Source organism: Ovis canadensis, chromosome 2, assembly GCF_042477335.2.
Source record: "Ovis canadensis isolate MfBH-ARS-UI-01 breed Bighorn chromosome 2, ARS-UI_OviCan_v2, whole genome shotgun sequence".
NCBI lineage: Eukaryota > Metazoa > Chordata > Mammalia > Artiodactyla > Bovidae > Ovis > Ovis canadensis.
The window spans coordinates 83,750,867-83,774,267 of NC_091246.1; the positions used below are offsets into that span (position 1 = coordinate 83,750,867).

Here is a 23,401-nt window from a genome sequence, read left to right on the forward strand (position 1 = left end):
ACTTTCTATAAATAAAATTTCAATATTAGTTGGCCAATATTTATTACATAAAAATCTTAACGTGTCATTTTAGATCTAATAGGTAAAAGTAAAAAGTATACATTTTTTCAAAAGCACAATACTCCTCTTTATACTATACATTACATATTATCTAGTTCACTAGCATTTAAAAAACATAACACATTCTAATATAATGACACACAAAAAGGTATCAGTGGAATTATTGCAAATTCTTTACCCTTTTACTCATCAAAACCTTAGGGTAAAATAGGAACACGTCTGTTTAGTCAAAAATTCTTCCCCGGAGCAAATATCTCAACAAAAACCAATAATTACAACAGTAGAGAGAGAAGAAATGGGAAAGTTAACGTGGAAAAAATTAATTTTTCCTTTAAAATAAAGCAGGTAGTTGGTATTTTACTTTATGCTGTTTTTATTTAGTTTTTGGTGAACAGAAAAAAATCAGAAAGCTACTTCTAAGAAAACACCGTCCTTTTTTTGTGTTGCTGCTTTTGGTTTTTGTTGCTGTTCAATCTTACATGCTGCATTTAAAAAAAAATCTTGCAGCACATATAAAAGGGAGTATATCATATTTTAAACTGTATTTGAAAAAGAAAATTTACATAAAAGGTACATCAACTTGTGTAAAATTTGAAGGATTAAATTCAGATTTGGTTAGTACCGCTTAAGAGTGAAAATTTTAAATACACATACACAAATCTGTAACACTGTTAGTACTAAAAGAAATTATGTACAATTATTTCATCCCAATCAGTGCCTTTTGAGTTTAATAACAAAAGCATTTAAAGAAATCCCTGTGGAAAGCTAATTTGAAAGTAAACATGCTTTAAAACTTAAATATAGATCTTTTATTAGTCCCACAACAGGATCAAGATCACTATTAAAATAAAGCCTGGGGCACATTATGATGCTTAAGATTGGTGGGTGGATTTTAATTGACTTGAAGACTGTCATAGTTCTATTATCAGAAAACCTGTAACGCATTTCCAGCATGGAGGACCCATCTGTGCCCACCATCCATCTGTTTAGACGTGATTGGCAAAGTGGTAGGGAACTCGCAGTGGTTGCCTCCGCCTGAAAGGAATAAACCACAGGATCTTCCAACGAGTGCCAAAAACTTCTGAGAAGGTCTGCTGCCATGGCTTTCGGGGCCTCGATCTACAGAAGACAGCATTATTAGTGAAAGACAGCTCTCCCATGGTGCACTTCAGTCAGCTAAAACAATACAGGTTGGCTGGGGATCCATTACTGGACTCTGATGAATTGTGTCCCAGCATCACAAATACAGCTTTTCTTTCATTATGGCATGCAGCTGAGTTTTAACTCTGGATAGCAGATATTGTATCTGTGTCGTCAATCAACCTAGGCAACTTTTGAAGCAGAGGAGAATCTCAGGATTAACAGAATGTGTGTCAACAACACAGTAGCAAATCTCTTTTGATGTACTTTCAGGACAAATAATTTAACTTACTTTAGTTAGACAAGGGACAAGAATGATCAGTACTTATTTTGTTTGAAAACTATCACGGCTAGAAGACCCCTACTGTAAGACTGGGTCATGCTTGTCTAGCTCAGACCTTAGACAAGGTACCGAGAAAAAGCCATCATTATATTATCTATCTTTTCACTACATGCACACATTTTTCAAATGTAACCAGTTGTTCACATTTTTAAATAAGAACACTACAGAGTTCACTTTTATACTTACATTTCTTCACAACAGTTTGACATCTTTTCAATAGATGTTGTATCCTATTAAAAATTTAAAAAATTATACTCAGGTATAACAAAGTTTTCAAGGCTTTATTTTATATCTATTTTATGGGCTTTATTCGATACTTTATGATGTTTTTAATCATATTAAGAGAATATTCTGAAGATATGAACAGTCTACATATAGGTACTAAGAACTCTAAATTATCCATGTACATTGCTGAAATTCCCTTGGAAAAACAGAATCAATATTACCTTGTGCTAAAAAAAAAAAAAAAAAATTCAATTACAAACCCCATTCCCCAAATTGTAGGAGTCTCACTTCATTAAAAAATACCTTTTATTACATTTCCCTTCTGGATAATTCTTTTAAAAGCCTATAGACATTTCTCCAAAGAAGACATACGGATGGCTAACAAACACATGAAAAGATGCTCAACATCACTCATTATTAGAGAAATGCAAATCAAAACCACAATGAGGTACCACTTCACACCAGTCAGAATGGCTGCGATCCAAAAATCTGCAAGCAATAAATGCTGGAGAGGGTGTGGAGAAAAGGGAACCCTCCTACACTGTTGGTGGGAATGCAAACTAGTACAGCCACTATGGAGAACAGTGTGGAGATTCCTTAAAAAATTGCAAATAGAACTCCCTTATGACCCAGCAATCCCACTTCTGGGCATACACACCGAGGAAACCAGAATTGAAAGAGACACATGTACATCAATGTTCATTGCAGCACTGTTTATAATAGCCAGGACATGGAAACAACCTAGATGTCCATCAGCAGATGAATGGATAAGAAAGCTGTGGTACATATACACAATGGAGTATTACTCAGCCGTTAAAAAGAATTCATTTGAATCAGTTCTGATGAGATGGATGAAACTGGAGCCAATTATACAGAGTGAAGTAAGCCAGAAAGAAAAACACCAATACAGTATACTAACACATATATATGGAATTTAGGAAGATGGCAATGACGACCCTGTATGCAAGTCAGAAAAAAAGACACAGATGGGTATAACGGACTTTTGGTCTCAGAGGGAGAGGGAGAGGGTGGGATGATTTGGGAGAATGGGAATTCTAACATGTATACTATCATGTAAGAAGTGAATCGCCAGTCCATGTCTGACGTAGGGTGCAGCATGCTTGGGGCTGGTACATGGGGATGACCCAGAGAGATGTTGTGGGGAGGGAGGTGGGAGGGGGGGTCATGTTTGGGAACGCATGTAAGAATTAAAGATTTTAAAATTAAAAAAAAAAAAAAAAAAAAAAAGATAATATTCAGAGTATAAAAAAAAAAAAAAAAAAAAATTCAATTGTCACATGCATTCAAAATTAAATACCAAAATATTAAAGACACTAGTGAACAGAAAACTTTAAAGAGTCAACAATTGCTACTGGTTATGGATTTCTGTAAACCAACACAAATTCAACAACACAGTCTATGCATTTACCATGCTACCACACTATTACTTGAAAAGTAAAGCTAACTGATTAGTATTTAGTAAAAACTGCTTCAAAAGAAAAAACAGTCCCTTCATAATAATGCAATTTCTCATTATGTGTTTTCTAAAAGGCTATTAAGACAAATATGTAAGGAAAAGAACTCAATAAAGAGAATAAAGTTTCTAGACATACTAGTCTAATTCATGTTAATGGAAGACATCATTAGACTGAGAAACTGGGATGGATAAGGAATATAGAAATAATTAAAAACACAAGTAACATAATTTTATTTTATATACATATTTACATTTTTTAAATTTATATTTAAAAAATACTTTTAAATAGTACAAAAGAAATACATTCTTTTTAAATATACAAAAAAGTTAAGAGTTTTCCTTTTACCCTATTTATTAGCTTCTTCATATACAGCAGGTGGACTGTACTATTATTAAGCAGTACCACTCATGCAAATATTTCTAACTGCAACTCCAATTCCAAAAATTTCTTTAGATGTGATTGTCTGCCAACACTACTACTAAAAAATACCTTTGCTTCAAAAAATTCTTTCAAAGAAGCTACATGAATGGCTCATAATATTAAATTATTATGTATGAACAGCTGTCTAACTTCAGTTGGCCCACACACAGGAAAACAAATCTATGTTTTTTTTTAGATGACTAGTAACCAATAACAGAGTTTCACTTCCAGATTTGTCAGGAATGTGTGAGGAGGTTGTAGATTAGTTACTCTATATTCACTAATTTCCCTAGCATTTTCTGAAATTCATGATATCCAATGACAATTCGACTCATAATTAACCTTTCCTAGTTCTATTGCATTCATAATTTGCTCAAAATAATGTTTTACTTTGTGAAAACATAGTCTGCAAATACATGTAAACATTGATTAGAGACTTAGAGGAAAGTTGGGGCTCTGGTTCTATATCTGACAAAAAAGTGAAGGAAGTAATTTAAATGGTTTCTTAGAATTGATGGTGACAGGTTATTATGAAACAATTAAGACAGCTTGCACAAAAATATGAAGGAAGAAACAGAAAAGAAATTTAAAACTGTTATGAGGAAAGGTGTATAAATGGCCCTGAATCACAGGTGTAGATAATATTTGAAACTAGAAACTATTTCAGGATAAGGAAGGCAATTATAAGGTTAAACTATTATAACTAGCTGATAGTACAGGAAATGTTTTACCATGCCTAAACTCACAACTTGATTATAATTCTGAGGAATGTGTTTGTGACAGTAAAAGATCAACTTAAAAGACTTTGTATTTAGACTTCCTATGGGGAAAGCTCTTACTTTCAAGTGCTTTTGATGATATCTTTCTAGAATCTGGTTCAAGAAATAGCAGGAATACTACCTTTCAAGTCATCATAAACAGTTATTCTATCAAAGGATGGAGTGGTTTACCATGACTTTATGAATAGGACTTGTGGGGCAACCTATAAAGGACCATTTTTTTTCCCCCTCTAGAAATGGCAAATGCCTAGCTCTCAGCTATCCAAAATACTATTATAAGAACAATAAATGGCCAAACATGTCACAAGGTTTTTGCACTGGCCTTTATACAACATACTCAGGGCAACAAAAGTTATCAGCTATCACATTCACACACACAATAGAAACAGTAAACTAGAGGAGAGATTACTAGTGAAGGAACGTTGACAGTCACAAGTTATTTTCAAGTGTCAAACTACATTCAATATACTTTTAGTTTTGTTTTATTTAGGCAGGGAATTGTGGAATATTTCATAGAAAAACTAAAAATAAATAGATTTTGTTGCAAATAATTCTATTGAACATAAAAGACTCAATACCTTTAGTGACTATCACAAAAGGACCAATAAGATAATTACTATCTTCAAGGAGTAATAATACAATCTTTTAAATTCCTGCTATATGTAGGACAGCTATCTAGAAAAAATCAAATTCCTCAAGGAATGATAAGAAACACATTTTTATTGTGTGTTATCTACAATCAAAATACCTTATTTCCAATGAAATATTTATGTCTTGATTATGGTCTAATGATCAAAATAGCCAAGACTTGTGTCAGTCTGCATAAGTGAGATATATGAAAATCCTTTCCTAGTTTAAAAACCAGAAGTTTATTTTCTAAAAAAAAAAAAAAAAGAATAAACTAGAAACAAGCAAGACTTACAGAAACATAGCCCTCATGTATTTTATCAAATATACTTTATCTTCTCCCGATGGCTGACCCTACTCTAAGAAATGATTTTTCAGGTTCAGTCTAAGGAAATATGTTTGACTATAAAAGAACGATGTATCCCTCAACTAATAAGATTATAACTGGAATGAAAAAAAAGTTTCTAATAGGAAGGGAGAAGGAGGTATTATTGCCTATGGGAAAAATTGGGGGTGAGAGAGGCAAAGAGCAAGAATTTATCGCCAAACATTTCCTGGTTAACAGATCTGAGAATCTAGTCCTCTTGGGATAGACTGCTTGATGACACAATTCATCCAACTCACTCACTCAGCCTTGAGTTCATCCTCACCAAGCAACACTTGGCTGTGCACACAGCTGTACAGGAGAGTGTACTACAGAGTCCTTTGGTACCTGACAGTCGTACATAAGGGGATAAATAGTCACCCCGGTTTATACGACTATCACTTTTGCATCTAGAAGTAAGAGTTACTACTTCTGGGCCTGATTAACCCTGGAAACATTTTCAAAATGGAGTTTCCAGATCTATCAAAACACAGGTCTGAGGAAAATAAGAACATTCTGTCAGAAAGAAGACAGTTCAACCTAGCTGCCCGCTCTCATTTGTCTCAGGATAGGTCTTCTTGATAGTTTTTACTCTCTGCACATACCCGACTCAACAACTCTGCTGATTTAACCTGGAGTAAAAAACACCATTAAGGAAAGTCTATTTCAACTAGAGATGATATACCTCTTGTGTCTACTAATAAATTTTGTAATTCTAAAACAGACGTTAGTTGACTTCCTATAATTTCTGATCAACATACAGAGAGCAACTCATTTCACTTTGTATCTCCACACAGAAAGTGGGTACTCAACATATGTTTGCAGCACTAAACTAAACGAACATGGACAGAAATAACATTATTTCTTATCTTTATTTTTTTTCAATCCAGAGAAAAACTTCCTCCTAACCTTAGACCTCTCTTATTCTTTGAGGTCAAACTCACTACCTTACTCACTTGAAGAGACAGTTTTTTAAAAATCCATCTTTCACAAAGGACCAGCTATATCTTTTATTAGAGATCTTAAGTTCATATAAACATTTAATCAATCATGAAACCAAACTGAGAAGGCCGTAGATCTTACATTTATAGCCACTGAAAATTTCTTTCCAAAAGAATTTCTATACTCCTGTTCTGTGTGCGCTTAGTCGCTCAGTTGCGTCCGACTCTTTGTACCCCGTGGGCTGCAGCCTGCCAGGCTCTTCTGTCCATATGTATTCTCCAGGCAAGAATACTGGAGTGGGTAGCCATGTCCTTCTCCAGGGGATCTCCCCAACCCAGGGACCAAACCCAGGTCTCCTGCATTGCAGGTGGATTCTTTACCATCTGAGCCACCAGGGAAATCCAAGAATACTGGAGTCAGTAGCCTATTCCTTCTTCAGGGGGACTTCCCAACCCAGGAATCGAACCAGGGTCTCCTGCACTGCAGGTGGATTCTTTACCAGCTGAGCTACTCAGGTTTTTAATCAGCCTTTTTCTGGCTGTTCAAATACTACTACTAGGTTTTTGTAGGAATCAAATGAATTAATATGTTAGAGCCCTTAATAACTCAATAAATGGCAAACCTAAGTTTTTACTGTAGGACTTGGAGATATCTCAGTTATATTAGATTGTAACTAGACAAAATTATCTTTAAACAAAAGCGATTTTCATAATTAAAATGACATGGACTGTGGAAGACTACACAAATAAAACACAATGTCCAAAAGGGACTTATAATCTGGTTGAAAAAATAGGTAGTAAATATTATACATAAGCCATGATTCATTTACTCATTTATTCCTCTATCAAAAATTTAATAAGTACATATTATACAGTAACAAAGAGCTTAAAGGCTAGTGACAGTTAAATATATAAGAAATAATTATGCAGAAATATACAGAAGATATCAGAGAGGACGATCATATATAACAACATATAAGTAAGCCAAGCACTATTTTAAAACAGCTGAAAACTTATGTTTGCAATCAACAATCAACTCAAGGTCAATTACCCTTACATTTTTAATACAAAATTATACTTTCAAGAAGATTTTTTATCAGTAGAAGATGGGCTAATGTGCCCCTTTGGCTTGGATTTGAGGAGTAAGTAATATAGCGACAGAATGTGACAGAGAAAAACATAAGAATCACTGTGGAAAAAGATATACCAAGTTAACTATAAATATAAAGTTCACTGTTTTTTCCAATCCTGTAAGTTGTAAAGTCAGAGTAAAAATTCATGTGGATTCAGAACATGAAACAATAAAGTGGGAAAAATCACAATTAAAGGGGAAACTCATAAATGTTTAGCTTCCTTACCAAAAAAAAAGCCATCTACTTAATCACTGAAGCAATTAGTCATGCCTAAAGAAAATTAAAAGGCGCTATTCCTATTTTTAAAAGTACAGAAATAGATCTAAGTTGTTTTAAATGACTTTTAATCTTATCAGAAATAGTTAATTAATTACACTGACTAAAGAGAGAGGATGTAATATAAATACACTTACACACAGAACAGTTTTATACTAAAGAGCAATCCAATTCCACACATAATAATCATGATGCTAGGTGGCATTTTTAGAAAGAAAGCTTTTCTATTACTAGGCAATGTAACTTAGTATGTATTTAAACTAATTCTTTTGCTAGAGTGAACCTAGTTTCCACACAGGTCTCTACTGTATCCAAAATTCAAAGAAATATTATAGCCAATATTAGAATATGATACTGAAAGCATATAAGAAGTAACATTTTAAATTTTAATGATTTTTCTAGGTTTTAAAAAGCTACACAGATACTTCCTGTAATATTATAATTAGAAATGCTGTATTAGAAACATACTTCGTTTTTATTAAATGAAAATATAATTCAGAAAGGAAAACAAAATGTTGCACAGAACTCCCTTTATAGAAATGTAAGTGAGCTAGGTTCAGCATAATTGGCAATGATATCCATATTTGCAATGCTGATTTAGAGCTGAGTAAACCAAACATAATTTGTACAGAGATTATACTGAACACTTAATTCATCGCATTGATTCAGGGGATACTTAGCAAAATTTCATTATAAGTCTTAGGACTACATTTTTGGGTACATGTCTAAAAGGCAGGTAAGTTCACTAACTCTATCCTAATAGATAATCTCATTTAAGCTAATTTAACATTTTGAACATAAGATACTTTTCACTGTAAAACATAATCAAGTTAAAATTAAAGTCACTCCTGCATCTGTGAGTCTGTCTGTTTATTTAGGTAATCATGAGTGAGAATTTAGGAAGGAAAACATATTCTCCTTTTATTCTGAAAAGCTTTGCTCTAAGCTAGCCTCAGGAATTTAAGTAGTGGTCCAAAAATAGTACCTGTGAGACCAAATATAAAAAGCTCAAAATTTTTTTCTTTGGGAACTTAAAGCCTTTTACAAACCTGCAACTAAATATATCTTCCCCAGCCTACCCTCAACCTCACCACAACTGAGAAAAGCACTAAGCTCCAGAGACACCATCAAAAGCTTCAGCTTTTACACAAACTCCACGGTGCCCTGAAAATAAAAATGCATGTATACAAAATTGAGATAAACTGTCAGAACAGTGTCATGGTATACAATAGCTCACTGTCAGACCCTCACCAGAAGGCGCTGTACCAGCTGTTACCGGCTTCTTGATTAACTCTCTCCAAGCCCAGTGACTGAAAACACGGCTAATACAATCATCCAGCACTATTAGTATTGGTGCTCATCAGAATGGACATTATTCTTGGCTGTGTGTGAACTACTGCATGGTAAGAAATACTGACAACAGCAATTACACTAATAACATCACTATCCATTTCATTCAGAAACAAACAAAAAGGCTAAATAGTCTAAGTGAGGAATAATTAGAATAATCTGTTCCCTAAATAAAGAATGTTTCAAAGCAAACTTTGAAAACACTTTTACCCTCAATATTAATTTTAGTCAAAAGGAGCAAGAATATATATTTAAACCTTGTTTTTTAAAATTAAGTCTAAAATAATCAAAAGTAATCCTTAAAAACTGGGTTTAAGATTAGTCTATTTCATAGAAACATCTGGCTGGGTTGAAATCTTTTAACCTTGGAAATGGGATCACAAATCCAATATTTTTAAATTTAAGTAATTTCTAATTATTTTATCTGGGTAACATAATTTGTCTTACTAGGTCTAAAATGACACTGGATTATCATTAACTATGATCAACCTGTTACCTTTTACTATCAGTAAAAAGATGGGATTTTTCCTCTTATACAGGAAGGAAATGTTTTGTTTTTCCAAGTAAGGGCAGATAATGGGAAAAAATTACCAAAAATTAACATGTAGCTTCCTCAAAACTTCAATCTAAACCTAAACAGAGATAGCATTTGTTCTGCTTGTTTGTTGTGTATTTCAAACTATGTAATTACATAATTTCTATAATGAAATGATACTCCTACCAATGTTTTCCAAAAATGTATCTTGGTCTTTGGGGTGCAGGAGTAGAGGAAGGAGAAACACATCAATGGAAGGATTAAATTTACCATGATTCCTTCTCCTCCTTTTCTTTTTTATGCTACCTGACAAATTTTCATCACTACTTTCACATTCTAAAGAGAGATCTATGGATTCTGACAGTGACAAAAAGATGTCCAGATGTGAAATAGCCTATAGGTAGTATTAAATTAAACAGGAGGCATATGTTATAAAGGAAGCAAAATCTATATTTTAAACTTTAATTTTAACATTAAATCTATTTTAAATACGAATAATTCACTAGATTTAAAATTAAATATTGAATGCATTAACAACTTTATATAATTAAGCCCTAAAGAACCTTAAATCAATGTGGGAAGTAATGCATTCCGGAAACTTAAAAAAAAACAAAAACTTTTTCATTAGAAAGAGTGGTACTTGAATACCTTATAAGAATCCAGGTAAATGCAATTGAAATTTACTATAATTTTTAAGAATTTAGATTCAAGAGGAAGTACAGTAACCAAAGGTTGGACTAGCAAATGGAATATATAAACAGCAAGCAAATTTTATCAAGAAAGGAAGCAAAAATCTTCATTTTAAACTTTAATTTTAACACTAAATACTATTTTAAATACTAATCAATTCATTAGATTTAAAATTAAACAATTAATGCATAACAACTTTATATAATTAAGCCCTAGAGAATCTTATATCAGTGTGGCTAGTTGTGTATTCTGGAAACGAAAAAAATTTTTTTCTTCAAATAGTGGTACTTGAAGTACACCATGAAAGCCCAGGTAAATGCAATTGAAATTTACTTTTTTTTTTTTTTTTTTGGGATTTAGATTCAAGAGGAAGTGCAGTGACTAAAGGCTAAACTAGCAAATGGAATGTATTCTGTCTCTTAATACTTGCATTCTTTTTCAAATGTTTCACATATATTTAATTTCTGTACACATGAGACCTGTCTACTATACTATATGTATACAGAAAGAGATGAAACTTTGGGAGAGAGCTTTATTTAACAAATAGAATTTCTACTCAGAGGCTTCCCAGGTAGCTCAGCCAATAAAGAATCTGCCTGCAGAGCAGGAGACCTGGGTTCGATCCCTGGGTCAGGAAGATCCCCTGGAGAAGGAAATGGCAACCCACTCCAGTATCCTTGCCTGGAAAATACCATGGACAGAAGAGCCAGGCAGGCTGCAGTCTACGGGGTTGCAAAGAGTCTGGCATGACTGAGCAACAAACACACACTCAGTTTTAGAAATGCCACAACCTTAAAACCAATATCCCTATCTTAAGAAAGACAATGAAATGAGGTTCAATATTATAGCAAAAGAGAACATACAATTTGAAAATTAATATTAATGTACTGGTAGTCCGAAACACAGAAGGGAACCTGATACTGTATATCCTTGAAAAAGCATAAATAACTATATATATATATATATATATATATATATATAAAACTTTAGGTCCAACTCAGAAGTGAATCAGATATGATAAGTAGTTTTATGTCCAACTCAGAAGTGATACAAAAGCTTGAGAGCAGAAATTCTTAAATGATCTTGAAGCCTATGCTGCCAAACCCCATTTTCTGAAGCTACTAGGACTGCTTAGGTGAGAAGGAAATTGTTACTGTCAGCCATAAGCCTGATGACTCTCAGAAGTAACTTGTAGTCTTAACAGCAATGCTATCAAATGTCCATTTCCAGTCATTAACCATAGGAAATTAGGGAAATCAGAGAAACTTCATTTCAGGAAATATAAATATGATTTGGAAAAACTCAAAAGTAGAAATTTAAAAATGCAAGCATAATCTGGCAATTTAGACTCAACTTATGAATGGACTATAAAGTAATAATTATGAATGAGTATAAAGGCAGAGAAAAAAGATTTTAGGGGAAGATCTAGTCTTGTCCACAGGAATATGATTAATATCACATTACTTATCAACATCATTAGATAAATCACAAGAGATATTAGAAAATATATCAAGCGACTGAATAATAACAAAGGTATATCTAAACAGACATCATCCAATCCATGAATGACCAATAAGCACATGAAGAAGTGTTAAATATCATTAATCATCAAGGAAATGTAATTTAAAACAACTGTTTATTATTAAAACCTATAGAACAGTCAAAGTCAAAGAGGAGAGTGAAAAAGTTGGCTTAAAGGCTCAACATTCAGAAAACTAAAATCATGGCATCTGGTCCCATCACTTCATGGGAAATAGATGGGGAAACAGTGGACACAGTGGCAGACTTTATTTTTCTGGGCTCCAAAATCACTGCAGATGGTGCCTGCAGCCATGAAATTAAAAGACATTTGCTCCTTGGAAGGAAAGTTATGACCAACATAGACAGCATATTGAAAAGCAGAGACATTACTTTGCCAACAAAGGTCTGTCTAGTCAAGGCTATGGTTTTTCCAGTGGTCATGTATGGATGTGAGAGTTGGACTATAAAGCAGGCTGAGCACCAAAGAATTAATGCTTTTGAACTGTGGTGTTGCAGAAGACTCTTGAGAGTCCCTTGGACTGCAAGGAGATCCAACCAGTCCATCCTAAAGGAGATCAGTCCAGGGTGGTCATTGGAGGGACTGATGTTGAAGCTGAAACTACAATACTTTGGCCACCTGATGAGAAGTGCTGACTCATTTGAAAAGACTGTGATGCTGGGAAAGATTGAGGGCAGGAGGAGAAGGGGACGACAGAGGATGAGATGGTTGGATGGCATCACTGACTCGATGGACATGGGTTTGGGTGGACTCTGCGAGTTGGTGATGGACAGGGAGGCCTGGCATGCTGTGGTTCATGGGGTCACAAAGAGTCGGACACGACTGAGCGACTGAACTGAACTGAACAGGTGCAATTAAAAAGACTGGCAACAATAAATATTGATGAGTATGAAAGTAACCAGAATTCTCATACACTGTTGGTGAGATTGCAAAATGGTACAATCACTTGGGGAAGAGGCCTGGCAGTTTCTTATGAAATAAAAGATAAACCTATCTTAAGTGACCAGCAATTCTTCTCCTAGATATTTACCCAAGGATATGAAAACGTGTTTCCACAAAAATACTTGAACAAGAACGTTCATAGCATTTTTATTGATAATTACCAAATTATGGAACCAGATCAGCTGTCAATTAATAGCATGTATAAACAAATTGTGGTATAGTCATATAATGGAATATATTCGGTAATAAAAAGAAATTATCAGTGCATGTAAAACATGGATGAATCAAAAAACATTATGCTGAAAGAAAGAAGACCTAGATAAATGGATACGAGTCAAGTTCTATAACGAATTCTAATCTATGATGGAAAAATAACCAGATCAATGCTGCTTCTTCACAGCACATTGATCTACTGATAAGCGGCATAAGAGAACATTCTAGGTTAACGGTAGCAGCTCTATTGTGAAAGAGGTTTGGGATGCGCATGTATGCATTTATGCCATTGTATGTAAATCTTGTCTATGGTACATTTTGAGTAAATTTACATAAATGGTATGAGTTAAGGGCTCAACTTCATTCTTTTGCATGTGGACACCTAGTTGTCTCAGCAGCATTTGTTGACTTGTCCCTCCCCCATTGAATTTCTGTTCTAGATACAAGTCCTGTATCGGTACTCATATAAATGGAATCATACAAATCTGTAACCTTTTGTGACTGGTTTCTTTCACTAAGCATAAGGCTCTCTTGGTTCATCCATGTTGCTGCATGCATCATACTTCACCTCTTTTCAAAGCCAAATAATATTCCATTTTATGGACACACCACATTTCATGTATCCATTCATCAGCAGATAGATATGTGGACTGCTTTCAGTTTTGGCCTATTATGACTAATGCTGCTATAAATATTCATATACAAATTTTTGGGTGAACATATGTTTCAATTTTCTTGGGTATATACCTAGGAGTGGAATTGCTGAATAAAAGATAATTTAACTTTTTAAAGAACTGTTAGACTATTTTCTAAAGTATACACCCCGTTTTACATTCCCACTAGCAGTGTATAAGGGTTCTGATGCCTCTGCATCCCCACCTCTGAAATTATCTTTATTATACCCTCTTTGTGGGTGTGAGAGAACTTCCCTGGTGGCTCAGTGGTAAAGAATCCACCTGCCAATATAGGAGATGCAGGTTTAATCTGTGGGTCAGGAAGATCCCCTGGAGAAGGAAATGGCAACCCATTCCAGTATTCTTGCCTGGAAAATCCCATGAACAGAGGGCCCTGGCAGGCTACAGTCCATGGGATTGCAGAGTCGAATAAGACTTAGCAACTAAAGAACATCAAGGATGCATGAGAAGTGATAACCTAATTATGGTTTTCATTTTCATCTCCCTGATGACTTATGATGTTGAACATCTTTTCGTGTATTTATTGTTCATTTGTACCTTCTCTCAAGAAATGCCATTCACATCCCTTCCTCATGCTTTAATTAGGTTATCTTTTGATTACTGAGTTGTTTTTTTAATCTATTCTAGATACAAGTCCTTTATCAGATACGTGATGTGCAAACACTTTCTCCCATTATGCGAGCTGTCCTTTCATTTTCTTGACAGAGTCCTTTGAAGTTTAAAAGTTTACAGTTTTAAGTCCAAATTAGTCTTATTTTTCTCTGTTTGCACTTTTGGTATCATATATAGGATATTATTTCCTACTCTAAGATTTACCACTGCCTAATCCTACATTTTCTTCCAAGAGTTACATAATGTTAGACCTTCCATTTAGGTCTCTGATCCATTTTGAGTTAACTTACATATACAGTAATTACATATAATGGAAATAAGGGTCCAACTTCATTCTTTTGCATGTGGGTACCGAGTTGTTACAGCAGCATTTGTTGAAAAGACTTTTTTCTTTCCACCACTGAGTAATCTTGCTACTCTTGTTGAAAATTGATTGACCATGTAGATATATGTTTATATGTCTGGACTCTCGATTCTGCTTCATCTATCCTTATGCCGGCAATACACTTTCTCAATTACTGCTGCTTTATGTTAAGTTCTGATGCATCTTCTTCGCTGAATATATTCTGGTAAACACTTAAGCTTTTATACATATTATGTTATATATAATAATGAGAATCTTTTTTAACATACATGTTTCACATGTAATATACACACATGTGAAAAAAATGCTATCTATAGGTTGGCCAAAAGGGTTGTGCATTTTAAATTCTGATAGACACTGACAATCTGACCTTCAAAATCTTTATACTAATTTATACCCCCACCAATAACAAATGAGAAAGCCTATTTACATCTGAAATGCAGTTATTTCCAAACATTTTTGGGAAGTTTTTTTTTTCTTGTTTTGTTTTTCTCAGTGTTATTTTTCACATTTTAAAAATCTTTTCTGGAGAAATGTCTAGTTCTTTGGCCCATTTTTTGATTGGGTCGTTTATTTTTCTGGAATTGAGCTGCATAAGTTGCTTGTATATTTTTGAGATTAGTTGTTTGTCAGTTGCTTCATTTGCTATTATTTTCTCCCATTCAGAAGGCTGTCTTTTCACCTAACTTATATTTTCCTTTGTTGTACAGAAGCTTTTAATCTTAATTAGATCCCATTTGTTTATTTTTATTTCCAGAATTCTGGAGGTGGATCATAGAGGATCCTGCTGTGATTTATGTCAGAAAGTGTTTGCCTATGTTCTCCTCTAGGAGTTTTATAGTTTCTGGTCTTACATTTAGATCTTTAATCCATTTTGAGTTTATTTTTGTGTGCAGTGTTAGAAAGTGATCTAGTTTCATTCTTTTACAAGTGGTTGACCAGTTTTCCCAGCACCACTTGTTAAAGAGATTGTCTTTACTCCATTGTATATTCTTGCCTCCTTTGTCAAAGATAAGGTGTCCATACGTGTGTGGATTTATCTCTGGGCTTTCAAACACATGAAAAGATGCTCAACATCACTCATTATTAGAGAAATGCAAATCAAAACCACAATGAGGTACCACTTCACATCAGTCTGAATGGCTGCAATCCAAAAATCTGCAAGCAATAAATGCTGGAGAGGGTGTGGAGAAAAGGGAACCCTCCTACACTGTTGGTGGGAATGCAAACTAGTACAGCCATTATGGAGAACAGTGTGGAAATTCCTTAAAAAATTGCAAATAGAACTGCCTTATGACCCAGCAATCCCACTGCTGGGCACACACACCAAGGAAACCAGAATTGAAAGAGACACATGTGCCCCAATGTTCATCGCAGCACTGTTTATAATAGCCAGGACATGGAAACAACCTAGATGTCCATCAGCAGATGAATGGATAAGAAAGCTGTGGTACATATACACAATGGAGTATTACTCAGCCATTAAAAAGAATTCATTTGAATCAGTTCTGATGAGATGGATGAAACTGGAGCCGATTAGCCAGAAAGAAAAACACCAACACAGTATACTAACACATATATATGGAATTTAGAAAGATGGCAATGATGACCCTGTATGCAAGAACAGCAAAAAAGACACAGATGTGTATAGCGGACTTTTGGACTCAGAGGGAGAGGGAGAGGGTGGGATGATTTGGGAGAATGGCATTGAAACATGTATACTATCATGTAAGAATCAAATCGCCAGTCTATGTCCGATGCAGGATACAGCATGCTTGGGGCTGGTGCACGAGGATGACCCAGAGAGATGTTATGGGGAGGGAGGTCGGGGGGGGGGGGGGGTTCATGTTTGGGATAGCATGTACACCCGTGGTGGATTCATGTCAATGTATGTCAAAACCAATACAGTATTGTAAAGTAAAATAAAGTAAAAATAAAAATATTTTTAAAATTAAAAAAATAAAAAACTAAAAAAAATAATAATAACAAAAAAATTAAAAATTAAAGAAAGAAAGAAAAATTAAAAAATAAACAAATAAATAAATAAATAAATAATAAAAATAAAAATCTTTTCTGTTGTGACAAGTCCACTTTGGCTAATAAACACATGCAAAAAAAAGCCCTTTACTTACTAATAAAATGTTTATACCTGCAACTCTATTTTTTGGAACTTACCTTAAATTAGTAGTTAAAAGAGAAAAACAGAGATGTTCAAAGAGCTATTTGTAATATAGAGAAAAAACCGCATAGTAGATACTGATCAACAGAAAAATGATTAATTAAAATATGATGTAGTCACTAAACAGTGTATCAAACTATTAAAAACTATAAACATGAAGTTTGTGGCCATATAAAACTAAGCTAATTTTTAAAAGCAGGATACAAAATTATATGTACATTCTGTACACTGATTATAACTATAATTACACAGGCATAAAAAATGGTACTATATAAATGACTATGGTAAGTTTCTCTTTAATTTCTAAACTTTTTGTAACTTTTTAGAATTAAGTTCATATTTAGGACATACGTTCATAAATACATTACATTAAAAACATACTTACTGTGATGATGCCAATTAGTTGAGTATAAAACAGTCCAGTTATTCCAACTAACATTGTAATGCCCATGAAGGCAGCTAGTCTCATTATGGCCAATTCATGTCTAACAACAAAGAGGTCCTGTAAGAAAAGGAAAGCCTTAAAAATAATTCAAAAATTACTTACAATTGCAATAATAATCAAGAACTGAGCCATAACAATTTCCCTTATTATCTTAAAAGAACTATACTCCCCTTTTATGAGTTTATTCCACTTTATAAATATATAAATATCTGAAATTGTCAAAAATAATTGTTTGTAGTTCACAGTAGCAAGCTGAAAAACAGGATTTTACTACTCTATTATCAGATAAAAACTCAATCCTAAAGTTGCAAATTACCCATGCTCATTTGCAGCAAAAAACAAAACATTCTTCAAAAATCAAGAAAAAAACAGATGGTGCACAATCTCTGGTTCAACAAACACAAATTTTATTATGGCACTGGTAAAAAGCTTGAATGCACAAGTCTGATTCATAATATTAAAGTTCAAGTGGCCAAGATACCTAGAGATTATGTATTTTAGTCAAAATGAGAGGAACACACAAACAATAGGGTCACATGAACAGCTCTCCTCAATCTCCCCTCATTCATCCATTCATTCATTCACTCACCCAACTATCACTGCCAAGCACTGAGCTATGTAGGAGAAATGTAGAAATGATAAAGGCATGGTCTGCGCCCTCAAGAAGTATGCAATTTATTCACAGAGAGAAGCCGACTTTGCGAAACCCCAGCAATGAGACACATGTTTTAACAGGAATGTGTGCACACAGGACAGGAGAAACAAAGGGGGATGCCTAGACTGAGAGGTTAGAAAGAGAAAAGCTGTGAGGGAAAACTGATTTTCCAGCCCAGGGCATGAAGAAGAGAGTCTTGAAAGTGATCCAAAGAAGCTGTGGCAGGAGGTCAGGAAAACAAGGAGAAGCCATTTCATTTACCCTCAGAGTTCTTTCCTTCTCTCTCCCTCCTCTGGATAGACTAGTCCAGTCAAGGGAGATGAAAGAACACAGACTTCTGGAAGCCTGTTGCTGCGAAGCTTTGGAATAAAAAAGTCACGGTGGATAAAAAGCAACAAAGGAAGGGGAAGGACCCCAAAACATAACCATCCACATGCTTTTTTAATATTGATTCAGGTTAGGACTTAACAGTACTCTGGTGGCAATACCAGAAACAGGGAGGTCACCGAACATAATGATCTTGCTTGAAACAAAAGAACTGATGCTCTTCTATGTACCATAGGGATCATCCGCCAGGCTCAAGCACAACTCTGAGTCCACACTCAAACCACCCAGTTTATTAGCCAGGAAGAAATTAAAATTCACCAAGACACTTAAGATGTTATGTAATAGTCACATATTAGGCAGTCATTTCAAAACTTCAGTAAAAAGAGAACAGAGAATCCCTACAAAACATGTAAAGAGGAAAAGATGGGGCTATAAATGACACCACGAATTCAGTACAGTAAGCTCTTCTACAATGCTTTTTCAAAGCACAAATATGCTCCAATATGACTGATACATTAAGCAACAATTTGACCACAGCAAGGCTCTTGTGTTTGTTTATATGTGATTTTATCTGCAAGAAACCCAAGATGAACAATAAAACCTTCACCCAAGCCATACTGGAATACACAAATACACACTGTCAAACATCTACCAGCTACCTCAACTTGTCATAAGTGTTATAAGTCACATTCATCCACAGCTGGTATTAAATTTTCCCTCCAATTTCACGTGACTCTCCTCCCATCACTTGTAATAACTCACATAAGGCAACCCTTCTGGATACTCACTTCCACGAGAAAATTTTAAGTCTCTTCTAAGGTAAAACGCAATGTTCCTTACAGCACATCTTAACTAGTTAACATGTAAGACCATGCTGCTGTTTTTATTAGGTGTCCTTTTTAAGTGTCACTGACAAAGTTTTTGAATATTTTCATTTCTCTGCATAACCCTTATGGTTTTCTTTGAATGATTTTGCATAGTGGGGCAAATTTTAGGAATTCACACATTGTGCTATGTAGAGCTCACCCTAATAAAAAAACATACGGTCCCCAATTTACAATGGTTCACCTTATGACTTTTTGACTTTAAGATAGCGCAACTTCGGATATTTTTAATTTAGGATGGGTTTATCATGATGTATCCCACTGTAAGTCAAGGAAAATCTGTGACACATGTAACCAAATAAAATTCATCCTCTTTTTCCCCAGTGAAAAGATTAAAAAATTCTCTGCCAACTAGAATTTATACCTCTTAGGGATGAAGACGAGACTATAAAAGATCTATTTAAAATTATATTTATCCACTTAGATATACATTTATTATTAAGAGTATTTGTGTAAAATAGTAAAATAATTCAGAAGTTGCTTTTTATCACTCTTTTTCAAAAAATGTATTTAATCTTATACACACATAATTAACATAAGTACTAAATCCATACTTTGAGGCATTTAACACACATCTCCAGAGCACAACATCTTTACTTCTGTCTTCGATTTTTCTTTTTTTTTTAGATACAGTACTTTTGAATCCAAAAATTGGCTTGGGAAATTTTATCTAAATCACAAGTACCCATTTGCTATTTAAAGCTTTACTACATAATCACTGTTAAGGCTGAATTATGGCTCTCCAAAAACTTGTATGTTGAAGTCCTCATCCCACCTCATCTTCAGTACTTCAGCATGTGACTGTATTTGGAGAAAAGGCCTTTAGAGAGCAGATGAAGTTAAAATGGGACGCTTAGGGCAGGCACTAATCCAATCTGATGAGTACCCTTATTAAGAAGAGGGAACTGAGAAACCCAGGGAGACACCGTGCGTGCTGCAGCAGAGGCGAGACCACGCGAGGGTAGAGCAACAAGCGGCCGCCTGCAGAAAGGCCTCTAGCGGAGCCAGACCTGCAGACGTCCCAGTCCTGGACTCCCAGGCTCCGGAACTATGAGAAAACGTCTTTCTGTCATTTGTGTCCCCCAGTCTGTGGTAAACTGTGTCAGCCCTAGGAAACTAATAATACTGTAACTGTGCTTACAGTTTTCATTTCTTCCCATTTTTGTTAAGAAATGTGTTTATACATAGATGAACACAGAAAACACAAGTTCAGTTTAGAGAAAAGAACGTGGACATCTGAGAACACACACAGCGCCCTCACTGCATCTCTTCCCCTCATCCAACCCCTCATCCCTGACTTATGGGAAAGGTCACTGACTGGCTCTTCAGACACTCTTGATGCTACGTTTCTGTTGCTTATTACAATATCTTTTCATACTCCGAGTCTACTTTTTCATTCTCTTTATGGCAACTTTTGATAACCCCACATTCTTAATGCAGTCCAATTCATCAATCTTTTCTTTTAGTGCTTTTTTGTTTTGTATTTAGGAAATCTTTCCCAATCCTGAGGTAGTAATGACATTCTCCTATATCATCTTCTAAAGCTTTTAAAAGCTTTATAATTTTGCCTTTCATATGTGGGTCACTCGTCCACGTGGAACTCATTTTTGTACACAGAGAAATAAGCAGTTCTGAATTTACTTTTATTGTATGGTTATTCAATAGTCCCAGGATGGTTTATTTAAAAAGCTGGTCTTTCCTCAGTGATGAGAGGTCAAGTCTCCATACATGAATGAGTCTGATGTGGGCTCTTCTATTCAGCTTTCTTGGTTTATATGTTTATCCCAATACTAGTGAGCACATCTTTGTTACCATGGCTTTGTACTAACTCTCCATATCTAGGTGACCAAATTATCCCAACTTGTTCTTTTTCAAGAATATCTTGTTATGGGGTTAAGACACACAAACTACTAAGTGTTAAATAGATAAGCAACAAGGATATATTGTTCAGGACAGGGAAATTCAGCCTTTGTATTGTTATAAACTTAAATGGAGTATAATCTATAAAATATTGAATCACTAGTGTGTTACATCTGAAAATAAGATATTATGGTAAATCAAGTATACTTCAATTAAAAAAGGAATTACTGGTTATTCTAAATACAGCTGACCATTGAACAACACAGGGGTTAATCTGTATATAATTCATAGTAGGCAATCAATACCCACAGCTCCTCAGCATCAGGAGATTCAACCAACCGCTGGAGTAGTTACTACTGAAAATACACACAGGTAAGCAGTCCTGCATAGTTCCAATCTGTGTTGTTCAATGGTCAACTGTAATTTATATTTCCATAATAACTTTTAAATCAGATTTCAAGTTATGACATACACACTCAGACATACACACACCTGACATATTCTCTCCACTAAGAGTCACAATTTTCCCCTAGAGGTCTTGTGCTTCTTCTAGTCAGATTTCCTTCAAGAACTTCCTATTTCTTGATTCAGTTATAAATAGTTCTGCTATTAATTTCACTGTCTAAAGCATTGCTTGCTGCCATTTAGAAGTAAAACTGATTTTTTAAAATATTTTATTAGAGTCACACTTCTTAAACTTTCTTTTAAAATCCCAAAGAATCTTTGAATAAATTATTTACACAATCATGACATCATGACTTTTACATATTTACACAAGAGTAACGATGGGCTTATTTATTTCAGCAGTTTTACTGTTTCCTTCTTCTTCTTGCCTCACTGTATAGACTAGAATTTCTAGCATTGTGTTTCATAACAATGGTTACGGGGGCACAGAGGCATCAATACCTTGTCCCACAACTTGGAGGTCAACATTTTATCATTAAACAAGCTACAGCTGCTGTGTTGTGTTCTGTGTGTGGTTTTTGGTTGTTGGTTTGTTTTGGAACCATTTATCTCACTCAAAAAGCTCTCTAGTTCTAGTTTGCTAAGAGTTTATACATGAATGGAGGTTGAATTGTATCTTCGTCTTCATACATTGATATATGTAGTCTTCATACACCTGGGGATCTTCCCTAATCTGTTAGTGTGATAAAGTATACTGATTGATTTTCTAGTGTAAAAATAACCTTTCATTCCTAAGATAAACTTAACTTGTCCGGGCTGGTTATATATAACCAGATACAGTTGGCTAAAATTTTGTTTAGGGGTTGTTTATCTATGTTCATAATCAGACTAGTCTAATTTTCCTTCTTTTCCTTATTATCTTTGATAGGTTATATATCCAACATATGTTATACACATAAAATAAGTTGGGAAGAGTTTTCTCTTTACCTGTTATTTTAATAAGTTTGCATAAGACTGGAATTATTGTTCCCTTTCATACATGACAGAGTTAGAACTCACTGGTAAATGTGTGAATATTCTTTTCAGAAAAAGTTTTAACTACTCACTCATCATCATTGTATTACCCATGTTTCCAGATTCTTCCTGCTGCTATACTATGTTTACGATCAGGAAACTCAGTAATGTAGAGATGTCAATTATCCAAACTGATGTATAGAATTAATACAATCCCAATAAAATTCCCCCACCAGTAGAGTCCTACTGGTAGGAGTTTTTCACTTTCTTTTGATTTGTAAACTGCTAAGTAAGCAGTTTCTAAATCTCACTGGAAAAATAAAGGCAAAAGACAGCACAGCACTCCTATATAAAAAGCACAAGGGGAGGATTTGTTCTGAATGCATTCTCAGTAGGGGCAGTACTGCCCCCAGGAGAGAGAAAATTGGTTCCTGGAGGATAAAAAATCTTAGCGATTACAGTGATTCCTGGCTGTCCAAAATCAGTCCTACCTGATAAAGTCTTATTCCTTTAGTATTTAACTTCACAGAGAGAAGAGGAGAAAGTGTCTAAAAAGGCTCCTGAGGGGAACAGAAATAATGGAAATAAAAAGGCTGAGAAACACTCCTACACTATATGACAAGATTTCTTATAAAACAACAGTTGTGGATTTCCCTGGTAGCGCACTGGATAAGAATCCACCTGCCAAAGCGGGTGGCACAGACTCCATCCCTGGCCCAGGAAGACTCCATGTGCCAGGGAGCACCTGCCCAATGTGCCACCACCAGAGGCCCTGCTCGGGGCCCACAGCCACTGCCACTGAAGCCATGCTCATAGAGCCTGTGCTCTGCAACAAGGTAAGCCACCGCGGCGAAAAGCCCAAACCCAGCAGCGGGAGTGCCCTGCTCACCGCAACTAGAGGGAGC

At 34.9% G+C, this 23,401-nt stretch overlaps 1 protein-coding gene across 8 annotated transcripts in view; it reads right to left on the reverse strand.

The window, feature by feature from the left end:
- Nucleotides 1-846: 846 nt before the first annotated feature.
- ZDHHC21 (zinc finger DHHC-type palmitoyltransferase 21) overlaps nt 847-23,401 on the reverse strand; it is a 65,386-nt gene continuing 42,831 nt past the window's right edge. For all 8 annotated transcript variants that reach the window (XM_069576588.1, XM_069576591.1, XM_069576587.1 and 5 more), the window contains 3 exons: nt 17,292-17,408; nt 1,730-1,773; nt 847-1,179 (listed from right to left, as the gene is read on the reverse strand). In XM_069576588.1, coding sequence (XP_069432689.1) covers nt 1,047-1,179; nt 1,730-1,773; nt 17,292-17,408 — 294 coding nt within the window. In that variant the 3' untranslated portion in view covers nt 847-1,046. The remainder of the gene's footprint in view (nt 1,180-1,729; nt 1,774-17,291; nt 17,409-23,401) is intronic.